General features: G+C 44.0%; 1 protein-coding gene across 3 annotated transcripts in view; it reads right to left on the bottom strand.

Moving 5' to 3' along the window:
* The window catches only part of LOC135375396 (zinc finger protein Xfin-like), a 62838-nt gene that overhangs the window by 33090 nt on the left and 11916 nt on the right, over positions 1 to 17832 (bottom strand). The window contains exons 1-3 of one of the 3 annotated variants that reach the window (XM_064608119.1): positions 16670 to 16952; positions 16149 to 16278; positions 9412 to 9972 (exon numbers count right to left, since the gene is read on the bottom strand). In XM_064608119.1, coding sequence (XP_064464189.1) covers positions 9740 to 9972; positions 16149 to 16278; positions 16670 to 16723 — 417 coding nt within the window. In that variant the 5' untranslated portion in view covers positions 16724 to 16952 and the 3' untranslated portion in view covers positions 9412 to 9739. Of the gene's footprint in view, positions 1 to 9411; positions 9973 to 16148; positions 16279 to 16669; positions 16953 to 17832 lie in introns of those variants that run through there. The other 2 variants (XR_010417237.1, XM_064608118.1) reach the window with 2 other exon arrangements.

Raw genomic sequence — 17832 nt, 5'->3', positions numbered from 1 at the left:
CTTTTGGGAGCTCATTTGCTTTTTCCTCTCACCCCAACTGTGTACCCTCGATGGCAAAGAAGCAGCAAAAAACAATGTTATGTAGCATAAACGAAAGAAACACAAATGGAAAGTTATTGTCCAATATCTTATAGCGACAGCTGTAAAGTGGCTGTATAAAGAGGGGGGGGAGATATTCTGGAGTCTGCAGAAGAGTGTCTGAAGCATCCAGTAAAGCTTAGCTTAACTTCCACCCGCACCTCACAGAGGGCACCTCAGGCTGATGTTGGGCAGAGCCGTATATTAAAAGGGAGCCTGGTCATTGGGAGAAGTCACAAAAAGAGGCTCGACCAATCAATCACAGTTTCGCTCCTTCGATTGGTTTGCTTTTTACCAAGGGAGAAGCCATGACACCTTACTGCCACCATGGCAATGACAACAAACACAGTGAAGCGGGGATCTCGTGGCAAAAAATTGTCGCAGACTGCTCTGATTTTACGCTGCAAATGCACATTCTCATATTCATTTCTCGAAAATCAGTTTCAACTGATGCTCATTCATCGATATCTAATCGAAAATAATACCTTTTGTCGCTGGTGTTAGGCCTAGTGAGCACGGCGATCATAACAAAATCGTAACAAAAACGTCAGTGTGCTGCGCAATCTTATATTTAATTGCTGGATTTCATCGATATACACATTGTTGCCTTTTATATTCCAACTATTCATGTAGATTTGTTTAAAAATTGTACTGACGACAGAATGTGTCCCAGCAGGTGATTCTGCCGGCAGCTGTACAAAAACGGAAGCAGACGACAATTCCCTACATGCCTTACACGCCCTAGGTGGCGTTCATCAAATTTGCACCAAAAATTCACTAGTTTTGCAGATTGCGAGAGGTATCCATTTCAATCCCATCCAATCCACTGCACATGTTGGATAGGGGGACAAATAGTGAGGATAGGTCGATTGATAGCGCCCCATATTTCAAGACTCTATTGTTCAGGAAGCTGAAAATGTGGGTGGAGCTTCATGTATGGTCATGACCCATTAATGGCCAGACTCTCTCTCAATATACGGCTCTGATGTTGGGATAAGCCTGCGCTAAAGTGCTCACAGTAGACTGGTCCTTTTCCTTTTGTGGCAGGGTGGACTTGGCGCGACTCAGTTGTTGGAGCTCCTCTGAAGCCACCGGGACAACGAGAAATGTGATAGTAAAATTAAAACTAATACGCCGCAAAGTGCAAAGCGATTGTCTAAAAAAATTAAAAGAAAAGATTGGGGCGCTTTTACTCTTTGTGCCTCTTCCATTCCAGCAGGCTTCACTTCGTTATTTCCACTTGCATCATTTCGTGCTCGGCATGGCGAGTCACATGTACAGTGTCCGAGTCTGTTTTCCTCTTCTGCTGAGGTTCAGTTTTAGTGTCCACTTCAGTCGTCTTCCACCGTAAAACCCGAGGACCTTACAGAGATCGCATTTTCTTTCTTTCGGTAAATTCTGGCACCGTAAAAATTTGTGTTCGATATCTACGACGAGGGAGATGCAGGTCGCACACTTTGTATCGCGCTCTTCAAAAAAGGTCTCTTTTTCATTTCTGGGTTAACAGTGTATCAGTGTATGAGCTTGTAAAAGCAGGGCACAGCCTAGGTCCCCTCTATAGTGCTTACTCATGCTGGGTTTGTCTTTAAAGGAGCATGGAAGGCATTTGGAACATATATATTTTTTTACACCATCAAATGAGCTCCTCAGGAACCATCATGCAAAATATTTCCTTCGGGAAGCGCAAATTTACTGCGAAAATTGCTTTACAAGAGAGCGGGGACGACCTCGCCCAGCGGCTGCTCGCGTCTCAGGTTGGCAGAGGATTCTTCATTGGCTACCAGGAATCATCTGCTAACGAGAGCGACCAGTCGAGAGACACGAAGGGTGGCACAAAAAGTGACTGTAAAAAAAAAAAAAAAAAAGTCACTCCCTGCAGTATTGGCGAGGCGCATGATGTTGCAGACTGGAAGCCGAGGAGAACAAGTTTTCTCACGCGCTCTCTTGCGCTACCAGCATTACCTAATTTCTTGTTCTCCCAACATATTTCTTTTCGAGTCTTTCCACGCTCGTTTAAATGACTCTTAGGTCTGCAAGCTTGGTTGTCTCCCAGTGTTGTGCTTCCACATATCGAGGTCCATTTTGCCCACCTCCGTTTTGGTTATTTTGTTACCTTCCTTATGCAGCTAGTTCTGTAGTTTTTTTGTATCTTAGGTACCTGTATAATCTTCTGGCATAGTTTGGTTTTCGTAGAAATTTAAGTCTTCCCAGGTAATTCTAGCTTGGACGTGGCTTCTGTGTAAGGGAGAAAGTGGACCAACTCATCGCCCCTGTTACTGCTGCATTGCCTGATACTCCATTTATTCCTAGGCACCATTTGCCTAGTTCAGGTTGATATTCCATATTGTATGAGTCAAAGCCTGCACATCTCTTGCATATGTAACAGCATGCACAGGTATTGATTTCCATACTTGTTGAAACTGTCTCGCTATATTCCAGAGTAAGCCTTTTAGTGTGCGTGATTTTCTCAACAGGTGTTCTTTGGGGGCAGCAAGCAGGGGCTTTTTTTTTCATCCGAGATATTTATGCGTAGGTATTTATAGTCGCTTCTCCTTTAAGTATTCCTTCCTTGCAGGTAAAAGATGGGATTGCGGTCTTTGGTCGAGATGGAATTAAGGTCTAGTATACAGTAGATGAGGCGTATTTTTGCCCAGCATTTTTTTTTTTTTTTTTCGTTCTGAGGACTTCCGCCTGTGCTTAGAACAGCAGGGTGCTTCCTGTAGCATTGACCTGATTTCTTGCTTAGTCTTCTATAATTTTGCAATGCCGCTTTGGAGTCCATAACACTTAGCCAACTTACCGTTTCCCAGGTTCGAACGTGGTCTCATATCGTACGTATTCCCAGCAGGTTCCTGTCTGTCAGTGTCTTCTCGGTTAGGCCTACATCCTTAAGGAGAGACCTCGTTTTTATTCTCCAGGTTGTGTATTGGTCCATGCGTATCATTTTCCCGTATATTCTGCTACATACATACATACATACACAGTCCTAACCCTTTCCTTGTATGCAATTTTGGCTGTGGCCTCTCTTGTCTTAAACCGTGACCAACCAGCATTAGGTGCTGATCTGTGTGTTTTTGGTTCTGTGTGGCTTGCCTCTTTATGCTTTCTGTCTAGGAAACTTGTTGGGACTGACGATACACATAGAACAGCGTTACCATATGTGAGTCCTGACACTGTGACAGTCTTCCACAGTTCTCACAGTACCTATTGAAAGACCATAATGTTCTCGCTCATAGTACTCAGATTGCTTTTGTGGCTTTCTTTAGTAGTTGGGCTTCGTGTTCTCTTAGCTGTTGGTTGTCTGTCATAATGATTACCCCAAGTACTTCAGTTTTGTCTGTGGGCTCAGCAGAGTTTTCTTGTATCTTGATGTTGATTCGCTGTTTCTCCAGTGCATGATTTTTCTCTTTGTTACGCTGGACTTCAGTCCCATACTTCCTCCGTGGTTTTCGCGTGTGTTTACGAGCCGCTGGAGCTGCTGTCTATCAAGGGCCAGCAGGAGCATGTCGTCTGCATACGTCGTCCCTGGAATTACTTGTTTCACCTGTTCTTCTCCTGCAATCATGTATGAGTATGAAACATAAGGGCCCAGCTGGGATTCTTCCAAGTGTCCTCTCAATATGTACGATGTATAAAACGAAGAGGAGCGGCAGCGTTCTTACGCCTTCCCAGCATCCTATTATTTCATTCGAGGAATAAATTTCCCTTGGGAGGTCTACCATTGCTCCGGCGATCTTCAGGTCATAGACTGTGTTTTTAGAGTTTGCTGCGTATAACAGTATCGTATGGTCTCCTGATATATCCAGGAGGCTTGCTCACGGATCTGTCTTTTCCGTCCTGGCCAGTTCTATACATTGGGTTAAGACAAATAGGTCACTCTGTCTACTGGTGCAGAAGCCAAACTGCAGATTCGCGAGTATATCCCTTCAGTTCTTTCCTCAATTATTCACATAAAGATTCTGTCTGTATATGACTGATGTCACAGTAATGGGTCTATACGATGCTAGCAGGGATGGGCAGTATTTAAATACATTGTAATTAAAATACTATTTAAAATATAAATACATGTATTTATATTTTGTATTTAAATACAGACTCGAAAAATATATTTATAATTATATTTAAATACCAATTTTTGGGTGTTTATTCTTGTAAATACTCCTAAATACAGTATATGCTGACTCATATCTTAAAGTTGCCCTCCATTTGACCTTTCGGGAAGAAGAGAGAGTTTGGGGCGCAGTTATGCCGTGTTTGTGCTACCATGCACATGCGACAAACAATTTTAGATGGCAAGTTTTTCACTGTTGTTGCGGACAACGGTCGCGAGTAGCCAATTACTTTGTTGTACGAAGCATCTTCGTCAAATTTAATACAAGCATTTGTTCATCAGCACCTGTGCAGATGCTCTTCTCATTAGCGAATCTGATTGTACGGCCGAACAGAAGATGCCTAAAAGATACAATATTCGAGAAACTTCTAATATTAAAATTGCCATGATAATGTAACAAATAAATGCTATTGTTCGTTGCTGATTTGTTTTTATGATCATCGTTATTTCTGTAATTCCGGATGACATTTTCCTCACAGTATTTATGGTAGTAGTTACGGTATTTAAATACTGTATTTATATTTTGTATTTAAATACTCATGTTGAAAAGTATTTATGCAGAGTATTTAAATACCTCTTTCAACAAAGTATTTTGTATTTATATTTAATTACTCAAAGAATGTATTTATGCCCATCCCTGGATGCTAGGCTGTTCTTGTCCACTTTTCCCTCCATGTCTCCGTGATTCCCACTCCCTGGGTTCCCGATCCTTCCATCCCACTTCTTGTTGATTGTGAAATTTTGTCGTGGTGTCCCTTTTAAAAAAAATGCTCGCTTTGTGTGCTACCCAGCTCCCAAGTGCGCGGCTGCCTTGTTTTGAGACCTCGAATCCAACCACCTCTCGTGCAACACTCAGTGTCCACGTAGCTCACTCCATTCCCTAACATCTTTTCTCATTGAGTATTTTGTTTCCACTACATCGTGCCTCTCTCTTGTTTAGCACATCAACAGGCCTCATGTGCACGATTACAAGAATCTTGCGTGCCCCTGGCACAATCTTCCTTTCTGTCTCCCGTAGCAGGTCAATGGCAATGTACTCCCGGGATCCTAACAACCTCCATTCTGCCTGTCGTATTGCATTGTTGCAAGGACAGGGTCCTTTATCTTGCATATGTTAGAGTCCCCAGCCAGTATGACTTGTCTCGCTTTGTCTCTGTCGTGGAATCAAGGATGGGTTCTGGTCCTCATGACGTTTCCTTTATGGTATTTGTTCTTACAAGTGTGCATGGTCAAGGCTCTGTGTTTCCTTCTCTAAGGTATTCTCCATAGCCTCGTTATGCTGGTTACTCCTGGGCCTTTCTCTGTGGTTTCTCTCCTGTCGCTGTCAAAGTCTCTGTCAGAAACAGTACCCTCCTAGCGTTGCTGGTTTGTCTTGTTACTCTTATCTCCTCTTTTTTGCCTGGTTCAGATTCCTGGTTTTTGTTTGGCTCGCGGTGATCCTCGCTTTCCACTGCACTTGCATCCGTTTGCTCATCTATTTCCTTCTCCAGCTCGGAGCGTTTTCGTTGTTCCACGGTCAAGCGGAGCCGCAGCAGTTCTATCATTATAAAGGCCCTCCTTTTTCTGTGATTCTGCAAAAATTCGTGGAGCTGTGGGTCTGCCGTGGAATATGAGGTTTTGCGCAGAATTTTGCAGAAACCGCGTGCTTAACTGAGTTTGTGTGCGAGATGAACGGACTTTGCTCGCACCGGGTCGGCTTGCGTTACAGCGTAGATGTGCCAACCGGATAAGGCCCCATCTGTGTGCTGGAACAACCCTCTAACTCCTCTCTCTAACTCTCTGGGATTCTGGAGTGGAATGCAAATGCTGACCCCTCCTTGGGTGTCTATAGCTGTCAAGTACCTCTGTGTGACAGTAAACTCTGTACATGCAGAGAGGTCACTTAGCAAGTACAATTTGATAGTGAGTGACAAACGTCACTCCCTCTCCGAAGAAAGTACAATGTATCTCGTTATGCTAGGTCACAAAAGTCTTTGGAGTTGTAACTGTGTTCCTCTACACTAAGAGCTAACAGAGAGTATTTTCTGTCTCAACTAGGGCAATTTGCCTTTTACCGCAAAAAAATGCAAAATTCATAGTTCCTCCCGCGGAATTCAGGTTTGCCGCAGCAGAAAAAGAAGGATCTTAACCATTATGAATCCTTGTCCGTATTTGCGCAGTTGCCGTTTTATTTCTCTTATTTCTGATTCCAAATGTCCTGCTGGATCATTCGTCTCAAGTCCTGCGTCACAGTTTCCCTCAAGTCACAGAGCATCTTCCTCCTCTTGCTTCTTCATTCTTGGTGGGAGCTTCCTCGGTGAAGGTCCACCTTATCAGGTTTTTTAGGCATAATGGCACAGCTGAAGACGTAGCTGGCGTTCAAAATGGTTAGAGGTTGCTGCGCTGGAACCCTCCCGCGTGTTCCGCTGGGCAGATTAGTGTAAGCGGCACTAGTGTAGAGTGTCCTTCGCTGCGGCGAGGATGTTACACTAAGCTGCACGGCACGAAAATGACCAGCTGAATTTGCTGAGCTGAGGGTCTGTGGGGACACCAAGGGATTTCCCCCGTTTGTAGCTTGGTACCCCACCAGAGGTCGATTTCGACGGATATTATTGGGGACACCGATATCCGCTCGATTTCTTTAGCTTTTTTTGCCACGCATTTGGAGGCTGGTAAAAATGCTGGCCGAAGCATTTGAGCAGTTTATGAGACATTTTCCACAAACCCAACCTGTCTAGCTTGGAGGGCAGCGGCCATTGTAAATAAAGAAATATTTCTGTAAAATACATGACTGATAACACAAATGCTCAAATGTTGGTTACTTTCTCCCTGCGTATTTCACTCACCATACTTCTGTGTCTCTGAGTTTAAAAAAAAAATTGGTAATTATGAGAGAAAATAAGTTATAAATGCGTGTTCCCGTTTGTGCTGCTTAATGGATATGTGAAACGAACTAGCCCAGTTGGCATCTTTGTCCATTGAGTTAATCTTACGTATTTACACTAGCTTCCCGAGCTACTGGCAACGCTGTGCAAATGTGCAGCAGTTCTGACAAAATGCCTGACGAACGAAAGCTATTGGAGTAACATCATTACGCACACATCATCCAGCAAGTTACATATTGAAACTCCTCTTTAGGCTTGGTTGGAATGCATAGTGAGGCTCAACGACTAACACAAAACACTTGCTGTGTGTTAGAAGCACTGATGGGCCTATGGTCGTCACTTTTGCAATTTTCACCCAAACAGCTCGGAAATTCCAGGCTTCTATTTGGTGTCAGTTTGAAGGTGTAATCTGGATGTATAATGTTTGGAAACTGACAGTCAAAGCAGAAACCTTACGACTTTGAGTTTGCATCATCATCATCCCCAAAGATTGAGTGATAGATAACATGAGCAACGTTGAGGCACGTGAGGATACGGTCGGCAACCTCTCATCCATTATTAGAACCCTCCTTACCCACTTGATCCAGTCCAAGACTGCAAACATGGAGGGAGGCATGGCAGTAACAGCTCCCCACAAGAATTCAATGCAAGTGAAATTGGCTGGACCAATAAAAACACGAGGTTAACCATTCCATCTGGCCAATCGGAGGTGTCTCGCCTTTTAGCGTGAGCTGGCTACCACTAAGTTCTACTGGTTTTCTGCCCGATGCCCAATTTTTTTGTAGTCTGACATAACCGCAGCAACTTTTGGTTAAAAAAGACAGTGTCGGCCCTTTCGTTAAAACCGGCGTATGGGGAAAATACCGGCGAAAAATAGACACGAGATAAGCCGCACCGGTGGATAAGCCACGGAGCGCCCGCGAGAGAAAAAAAAATTGCGCACAAACCGCAGCTAATACGCGTGACATTGCGGTACAAAGTACTTGGTGTCAGTGATACTTGAAACACGGTTAGGAACTGCTGTATTCTAAACGTACCATGTACTCGTACGTTTGCATAGCACCACATCTCATTGTTTCGTGGTGACAAGACTAGTTAAAGTGACTAGATTTTGATTGGTTAAATGGCAATGTAAGCATTTTTTGTGACTCTAGTTCTGAAGGCCAGCTACTCTGTGCTCAACTCATGAATATGAAGTACGTAATGGATGGCACGATTTTCATTTATATCTGCACAGGCACTACGAGGTACATATAGTCAACCCTCGATTTATGAACCATCGATTTATGAATTCCCTCGTTTTATGAACCTCGATATCCAAACAATGAATGGAATTTCTGGGAACAAGCTAGGAGTTGCCCAGCGTTTTTGCTCTCAATTTATGAACGGATTGTTTCGTGGTCAACAGAAATCTTCAAAGGGATTATTCTGTGGTCTTACGAATGTCGCCGGAACGGACGGAACTTTTTCCAGGTATTGCTACCTCGGTTTTTAAAACCTCGAAATCCGAACAACAAACGGGTTTTCCGGGGACGTATTAGGGGCGACCAAGTGTTCCTGACCTCAATTTATGAATAAGGTGGCCACAGTCGGCAGGAAAACTATCGGGTCAGAAGGATTTCAGAGCATACCAGTGATGTGGTCCCCGTCCATGTCAGTCATTGTGCGATTTATATGTTGCATTATAAACGCAATCCCAACTCTCAAGTACTGTTCCATCTGCTCGATAGTACTCACCTAACAGAATTTTCAATTTATGAATCCCTCGATTTATTAACGATTTTTCGGTTCATCATTCGGTGTTCATAAATAGAAAATTTGTACCGTATTTAGAAATTTACTGAAAGTAAAGCACAAGTGCTTGGAAATGTGTACTTAAAGTGCTTGTGTGCTTGAGTACTTGGTAGCTCGAGGGCTACCGTCAGTGTTCAGAATTAATTAGAATTTATAATTAATTTTGCGCACTCAAAATAGCATTGCCACTGCATTGCGATTTCTCTAAGTCATAAGCAGCCACTATTGGGTGGGGCTGCAATGCAAGTATCTTTGCTTCTGTCAAGCACAATTGTGAAAACGCGTTCTTTCAGGTTCTCTAGTCTATGTGGCCGCAGCCATTTCACCCATGATGGTAGTGGTCTTCGCTTCACTTTGGCACACTTTGGGAACATCTTCCAGAACAGGTCGTCACATGTGGTCACATGTGGCTGGCTGTGCTCAACCAGAAGACCCGTGAAAAGGCTTTCTGTTTGGAGAACACCATCGGAGGAGACGAAACTATCGGACAAGGCTGTACAGACAATGGGATGATAGCATGTTTTGACGAGAAACATGAGCACAATAAAACGCACGATCTGTCGCAACCTCCAGCCATGGATGGCCATGCCACAAAACACGTGTTACGGACTGTCTAATTCATCAGTGACACGTTTGAGAGAGGACAACGAGAACAGAAAAGCCCAAGGCCCCAATTTTCCGGGAGTGTGAACGAAAATTCGGGAGTCTCCCGGATAATCCGGGGCAGTTCGCAGGCATGCATCTCTGCCCAAACTAATAACGCTCGTGTTTTTCGGTCAATATGTTCACCAAATAAATTCATCCTCACGCGCGGTGAATTCGCTGCGAGCTTTAGTCGTCGCGGACTTCTCCGCGGCGTCATTTCATCGCGCACTCGCCGTCGGATGTCTCACTATTCGGAGTCCAACTTGCTCTCGTTGGAGTGCACCGACAGTTGGTGTCTGTGCAGGTCGCTCCTGTCTCGAAACGGGTAGTCACAGAGGGTGCACTCGTGTGTCTTGATTCCCCCGTGAATCGTCCTGGAATGCTTTGCCAAGCCACACTTTGATGTAAAGCCCCTGGAGCACACCTGGCACAAGTACGCTTTATTACTCCTGCTCCTCTTCTCGCTCTTGGCTGTGTCAGCTGAAAAGATGGCGTCAAACATTGGCACGAGTCATCCAATCGTCAATCGCGCATTAGGCGCGTACATAATATACGTAGGGCCTGACTTTTTAGGGTTAAACCCGTATCCGCCCGATATTTACCCCCCGAACGAAATCTGTAAAATTCGGGTTTAACCCGAATCTACCCGAAAACATCCGGGTCGCGTGGCATACTCATTAGCGTGCATTAAAATAAAGTTTGATAACATTGCTAAACATTAGTTCCATGGTAAGACAAATTTTTATTAAACAAAAAAAAATCACCCGAATTCCTGACGACAGAATATGCCGTAACGGGATTTAACCCGAATTTTCAAATGAAAGATATCACCCGATATTTACCCCCCGAATTTGGCCAAAAATAAAACCCGAAAAAGTCAGGCCCTAATTATACGTAGGGTACTTCCTTTTTGGGTTAAACCCCACTTTTCGCGATGGTTGCACCCCGAACAAGTTTTAGAAAATTCGGGTAAAACCCGATATCTACCCGAAATCCTCGCGGGCCTTCAACTTGTCGTTCTAGGTAAACAGTCGTAAAAGTGAATCGTAATATTAGCGGACAGAGCTGTTTGTGACAACCTATTTGTCATCCTTTTAGAATCCACTCCTGCAGGATAAAGGACAAACTTTTGTGGGGCTTGGATAAGTGTTTGAATACAGCGGTCACTCACTGTCCCAGTTCCGAGCGGAAATATAAAGTTTCTTGTTTCTCGTCCCAGTGTCACAGCTGTGGCTTGTTCCGTATGCCTTTCGTTTCACCCAAAAATTCCCCAATGATGTATCAAACAGAGATTGTAGTACCCGATTTCTCCCGTGTAATTCTCTGGTGTAAATAGCACCCGATTTTTCCCCACCGAATTTGAAAAATCATAAAACCCGAAAATGAAGGACCCTAATTATACATAGGATCTTATTTTGGGGGGTTAAACGTGGATTAATAGGACCAGTTTGAGTTAAACCCAATTCTTCCCCGAATTCTAATCGCGTATCAGGCTGTACCCAGTATCATGCGCACTATTTAGCAGCGTTGAGAGTAAGTCATTACTGTAACTAACCTAAAGTCGTTGCCTTTAAGATCCTACAACTTCTTGAGAAAAACTTGTTCCTTTTTTGGTAAACTTTGTCTTCGGTAACTTTAAAGGGGCACTAAAACGCAGAAACAGCTGTTCTCGTGAAAGTCCGTGTTTCAGTTAGTATAACGCGAGCAAAATTAGTTCACACGGCACTACTCTTTTCGAGAAAACAGCCGTCTTTGGCAACAACCAATGGTATCCTCCGGAAGCAAAGACTGGCAGCATCCAATCGGACAACAGGAGAGGCACACGCACACCTATCATGTGCATGTGGATTTGGAACCGGTCCGGTCGAGTGGCAGAGTTTGCACTGTGACGAGCTTTGGATCTCGGGGGATTTTTTTTTTTTTTTCCCCGGTGTTGCAACGGCAGTAACGGTGACGCAGAACAAGGGGGGTAAAAACTGGTTCTACCCAGTTAATCCTAAATCGTCAGGCACAGTTGAAACCTAGCCAAGGCATGCGGGTAACTAACCTAAAGTCGTTGCCTTTAAGATCCTACAACTTCTTGAGAAAAACTTGTTCCTTTTTTGGTAAACTTTGTCTTCGGTAACTTTAAAGGGGCACTAAGCAGAGTTTGCACTGTGACGAGCTTTGGATCTCGGGGGATTTTTTTTTTTTTTCCGGTGTTGCAACGGCAGTAACGGTGACGCAGAACAAGGGGGGTAAAAACTGGTTCTACCCAGTTAATCCTAAATCGTCAGGCACAGTTGAAACCTAGCCAAGGCATGCGGGTAACTAACCTAAAGTCGTTGCCTTTAAGATCCTACAACTTCTTGAGAAAAACTTGTTCCTTTTTTGGTAAACTTTGTCTTCGGTAACTTTAAAGGGGCACTAAGCAGAGTTTGCACTGTGACGAGCTTTGGACCTCGGGGGATTTTTTTTTTTTTTTTCCCCGGTGTTGCAACGGCAGTAACGGTGACGCAGAACAAGGGGGGTAAAAACTGGTTCTACCCAGTTAATCCTAAATCGTCAGGCACAGTTGAAACCTAGCCAAGGCATGCGGGTAACTAACCTAAAGTCGTTGCCTTTAAGATCCTACAACTTCTTGAGAAAAACTTGTTCCTTTTTTGGTAAACTTTGTCTTCGGTAACTTTAAAGGGGCACTAAGCAGAGTTTGCACTGTGACGAGCTTTGGATCTCGGGGGATTTTTTTTTTTTTTTCCCCGGTGTTGCAACGGCAGTAACGGTGACGCCGAACAAGGAGGGTAAAAACTGGTTCTACCCAGTTAATCCTAAATCGTCAGGCACAGTTGAAACCTAGCCAAGGCATGCGGGTAACTAACCTAAAGTCGTTGCCTTTAAGATCCTACAACTTCTTGAGAAAAACTTGTTCCTTTTTTGGTAAACTTTGTCTTCGGTAACTTTAAAGGGGCACTAAGCAGAGTTTGCACTGTGACGAGCTTTGGATCTAGGGGGATTTTTTTTTTTTTTCCGGTGTTGCAACGGCAGTAACGGTGACGCAGAACAAGGGGGGTAAAAACTGGTTCTACCCAGTTAATCCTAAATCGTCAGGCACAGTTGAAACCTAGCCAAGGCATGCGGGTAACTAACCTAAAGTCGTTGCCTTTAAGATCCTACAACTTCTTGAGAAAAACTTGTTCCTTTTTTGGTAAACTTTGTCTTCGGTAACTTTAAAGGGGCACTAAGCAGAGTTTGCACTGTGACGAGCTTTGGACCTCGGGGGATTTTTTTTTTTTTTTTCCCCGGTGTTGCAACGGCAGTAACGGTGACGCAGAACAAGGGGGGTAAAAACTGGTTCTACCCAGTTAATCCTAAATCGTCAGGCACAGTTGAAACCTAGCCAAGGCATGCGGGTAACTAACCTAAAGTCGTTGCCTTTAAGATCCTACAACTTCTTGAGAAAAACTTGTTCCTTTTTTGGTAAACTTTGTCTTCGGTAACTTTAAAGGGGCACTAAGCAGAGTTTGCACTGTGACGAGCTTTGGACCTCGGGGGATTTTTTTTTTTTTTTTCCCCGGTGTTGCAACGGCAGTAACGGTGACGCAGAACAAGGGGGGTAAAAACTGGTTCTACCCAGTTAATCCTAAATCGTCAGGCACAGTTGAAACCTAGCCAAGGCATGCGGGTAACTAACCTAAAGTCGTTGCCTTTAAGATCCTACAACTTCTTGAGAAAAACTTGTTCCTTTTTTGGTAAACTTTGTCTTCGGTAACTTTAAAGGGGCACTAAGCAGAGTTTGCACTGTGACGAGCTTTGGATCTCGGGGGATTTTTTTTTTTTTTTCCCCGGTGTTGCAACGGCAGTAACGGTGACGCCGAACAAGGAGGGTAAAAACTGGTTCTACCCAGTTAATCCTAAATCGTCAGGCACAGTTGAAACCTAGCCAAGGCATGCGGGTAACTAACCTAAAGTCGTTGCCTTTAAGATCCTACAACTTCTTGAGAAAAACTTGTTCCTTTTTTGGTAAACTTTGTCTTCGGTAACTTTAAAGGGGCACTAAGCAGAGTTTGCACTGTGACGAGCTTTGGATCTCGGGGGATTTTTTTTTTTTTTCCGGTGTTGCAACGGCAGTAACGGTGACGCAGAACAAGGGGGGTAAAAACTGGTTCTACCCAGTTAATCCTAAATCGTCAGGCACAGTTGAAACCTAGCCAAGGCATGCGGGTAACTAACCTAAAGTCGTTGCCTTTAAGATCCTACAACTTCTTGAGAAAAACTTGTTCCTTTTTTGGTAAACTTTGTCTTCGGTAACTTTAAAGGGGCACTAAGCAGAGTTTGCACTGTGACGAGCTTTGGACCTCGGGGGATTTTTTTTTTTTTTTCCCCGGTGTTGCAACGGCAGTAACGGTGACGCAGAACAAGGGGGGTAAAAACTGGTTCTACCCAGTTAATCCTAAATCGTCAGGCACAGTTGAAACCTAGCCAAGGCATGCGGGTAACTAACCTAAAGTCGTTGCCTTTAAGATCCTACAACTTCTTGAGAAAAACTTGTTCCTTTTTTGGTAAACTTTGTCTTCGGTAACTTTAAAGGGGCACTAAGCAGAGTTTGCACTGTGACGAGCTTTGGATCTCGGGGGATTTTTTTTTTTTTTTCCCCGGTGTTGCAACGGCAGTAACGGTGACGCCGAACAAGGAGGGTAAAAACTGGTTCTACCCAGTTAATCCTAAATCGTCAGGCACAGTTGAAACCTAGCCAAGGCATGCGGGTAACTAACCTAAAGTCGTTGCCTTTAAGATCCTACAACTTCTTGAGAAAAACTTGTTCCTTTTTTGGTAAACTTTGTCTTCGGTAACTTTAAAGGGGCACTAAGCAGAGTTTGCACTGTGACGAGCTTTGGATCTCGGGGGATTTTTTTTTTTTTTCCGGTGTTGCAACGGCAGTAACGGTGACGCAGAACAAGGGGGGTAAAAACTGGTTCTACCCAGTTAATCCTAAATCGTCAGGCACAGTTGAAACCTAGCCAAGGCATGCGGGTAACTAACCTAAAGTCGTTGCCTTTAAGATCCTACAACTTCTTGAGAAAAACTTGTTCCTTTTTTGGTAAACTTTGTCTTCGGTAACTTTAAAGGGGCACTAAGCAGAGTTTGCACTGTGACGAGCTTTGGATCTCGGGGGATTTTTTTTTTTTTTTCCGGTGTTGCAACGGCAGTAACGGTGACGCAGAACAAGGGGGGTAAAAACTGGTTCTACCCAGTTAATCCTAAATCGTCAGGCACAGTTGAAACCTAGCCAAGGCATGCGGGTAACTAACCTAAAGTCGTTGCCTTTAAGATCCTACAACTTCTTGAGAAAAACTTGTTCCTTTTTTGGTAAACTTTGTCTTCGGTAACTTTAAAGGGGCACTAAGCAGAGTTTGCACTGTGACGAGCTTTGGATCTCGGGGGATTTTTTTTTTTTTTCCGGTGTTGCAACGGCAGTAACGGTGACGCAGAACAAGGGGGGTAAAAACTGGTTCTACCCAGTTAATCCTAAATCGTCAGGCACAGTTGAAACCTAGCCAAGGCATGCGGGTAACTAACCTAAAGTCGTTGCCTTTAAGATCCTACAACTTCTTGAGAAAAACTTGTTCCTTTTTTGGTAAACTTTGTCTTCGGTAACTTTAAAGGGGCACTAAGCAGAGTTTGCACTGTGACGAGCTTTGGATCTCGGGGGATTTTTTTTTTTTTTCCCCGGTGTTGCAACGGCAGTAACGGTGACGCCGAACAAGGAGGGTAAAAACTGGTTCTACCCAGTTAATCCTAAATCGTCAGGCACAGTTGAAACCTAGCCAAGGCATGCGGGTAACTAACCTAAAGTCGTTGCCTTTAAGATCCTACAACTTCTTGAGAAAAACTTGTTCCTTTTTTGGTAAACTTTGTCTTCGGTAACTTTAAAGGGGCACTAAGCAGAGTTTGCACTGTGACGAGCTTTGGATCTCGGGGGATTTTTTTTTTTTTTCCGGTGTTGCAACGGCAGTAACGGTGACGCAGAACAAGGGGGGTAAAAACTGGTTCTACCCAGTTAATCCTAAATCGTCAGGCACAGTTGAAACCTAGCCAAGGCATGCGGGTAACTAACCTAAAGTCGTTGCCTTTAAGATCCTACAACTTCTTGAGAAAAACTTGTTCCTTTTTTGGTAAACTTTGTCTTCGGTAACTTTAAAGGGGCACTAAGCAGAGTTTGCACTGTGACGAGCTTTGGACCTCGGGGGATTTTTTTTTTTTTTTCCCCGGTGTTGCAACGGCAGTAACGGTGACGCAGAACAAGGGGGGTAAAAACTGGTTCTACCCAGTTAATCCTAAATCGTCAGGCACAGTTGAAACCTAGCCAAGGCATGCGGGTAACTAACCTAAAGTCGTTGCCTTTAAGATCCTACAACTTCTTGAGAAAAACTTGTTCCTTTTTTGGTAAACTTTGTCTTCGGTAACTTTAAAGGGGCACTAAGCAGAGTTTGCACTGTGACGAGCTTTGGATCTCGGGGGATTTTTTTTTTTTTTTCCCCGGTGTTGCAACGGCAGTAACGGTGACGCCGAACAAGGAGGGTAAAAACTGGTTCTACCCAGTTAATCCTAAATCGTCAGGCACAGCTGAAACCTAGCCAAGGCCTGCGGATAAAAGTGTGCCCAAAACGGGTACGTACGGAGTGAAGTCTGCGTGCTCTTGCTGTGGGCACGGGCAACCACCTGCACCCCAATGGAGCGCGCAGGGTCGTATTTGCGACCGCTCCTACATCCGCTGCAAGAAGCGGTGCCTGCTGCTGGCAAGTTCTTCTGCAATGAAAATATACTGGTCACCGCTACAACATCTCGCACCTCCCTTCGGGGCTTGCATCGTAAGTGACTTTCTTTTCACTTTTTCTCCCAGTTTTTCTTTATATATTTTTGATATGTATACAGTAATTTCCCCCCGGGGGGGGGGGCGATAAATATTTACGGGTATTGATTGATTAATTACAGGATTGTTACCTACTCGCAATGCGAAACAGTTGTTTCGCATTGCGAGGAAGTAACATCAACTTGGACTCGGCTTTCTGCTACAATTCCAAACGTTTTCGAAACATTTGAGCCGAGTTTTGAGACTTGGTCTGTCTTCTCATCGTCCTTAGTTCGGAGGTATTATCGTCACGTATTCGATACATCTCCGTCGAAACTACCACTTCACCTTGACACCAGAAGAATCATTCTTCCTGGCAAGTTCGGCACTAGGTAGGTCCATAATCGCAAGATTTGCACATTAAACGTCGCTGACAATTTGCTGTTTTCGGTAAAAGTCCAATAAGTATCCCGTTCATCTGCTCACAGGTGACACAGTCATCGTGTAGGAGATATAATACTGTTGAAACATAACTGTCTTCTGCTCTGGAGGAATTTTGCTCCTTCCAAGTACTAAAACACATTAGCGTCACGGCTGTTATCAGATGTGCTTCTTATCGATAGGTGCAACTACTCACAGCTCTGGCGCAGGGGAGGCGCTAGATCCTGAGGGGTATCATTCGTTGTGTTCGTACGCCTCGGCGGCGGTGGCTATGAATGTAGTGCCCTGGTCAGCGCATGAAGACATCAATTGTTCTCAGTCGTCGGTTTCGCGCTGTCAATGGTGGACGTGTGTGTGTTGTGCTTCTTGTTTCATGCTTATTACCACATGGAGGTAAGTAATTTTAGTTCCTTGATGTTTGTACTCCCGAATTTTTAGTGAAACATTCGCGCCCTGTTTCAGCTGTGGTGAAATCAGTTAAATAGGCAAAGGGATTAGGCAAATCTAAACCTAAATAGGTTCAATTTCAGAAGATTTACCGTCAACAGTGCCGAATGATACTCCGATCAAAATTGGACAATCGCTGTCAATGGTGGACGTGTGTGTGTTGTGCTTCTTGTTTCATGCTTATTACCACATGGAGGTAAGTAATTTTAGTTCCTTGATGTTTGTACTCCCGAATTTTTAGTGAAACATTCGCGCCCTGTTTCAGCTGTGGTGAAATCAGTTAAATAGGCAAAGGGATTAGGCAAATCTAAACCTAAATAGGTTCAATTTCAGAAGATTTACCGTCAACAGTGCCGAATGATACTCCGATCAAAATTGGACAATCAAAAAACGTATATCTGTTCTCATATAGTCTTCGATAGCTTATAAATAGCCTCAGTGAGTGATTTAACGTGTGTTACAGTTCGAATTTAGCGCTCAAAACCCTGCAGTCAAGCAGCAGTTACGAATGATACCCCTCAGGTTTTAAGCTCCGATCAAGTTGCAACAACCGAACGACGTTTTCCTGTTCTCGTGCAGCTTTCGATAGCTTATAAAAGCCTCAATTAGTGATTTAACGTGTG

The sequence above is a fragment of the Ornithodoros turicata genome, unplaced genomic scaffold, assembly GCF_037126465.1.
Source record: "Ornithodoros turicata isolate Travis unplaced genomic scaffold, ASM3712646v1 ctg00000858.1, whole genome shotgun sequence".
Classification (NCBI taxonomy): Eukaryota; Metazoa; Arthropoda; class Arachnida; order Ixodida; family Argasidae; genus Ornithodoros; species Ornithodoros turicata.
Note: the sequence above shows the minus strand (reverse complement) of the source record. Positions and strands in the feature narration are given on the sequence as shown.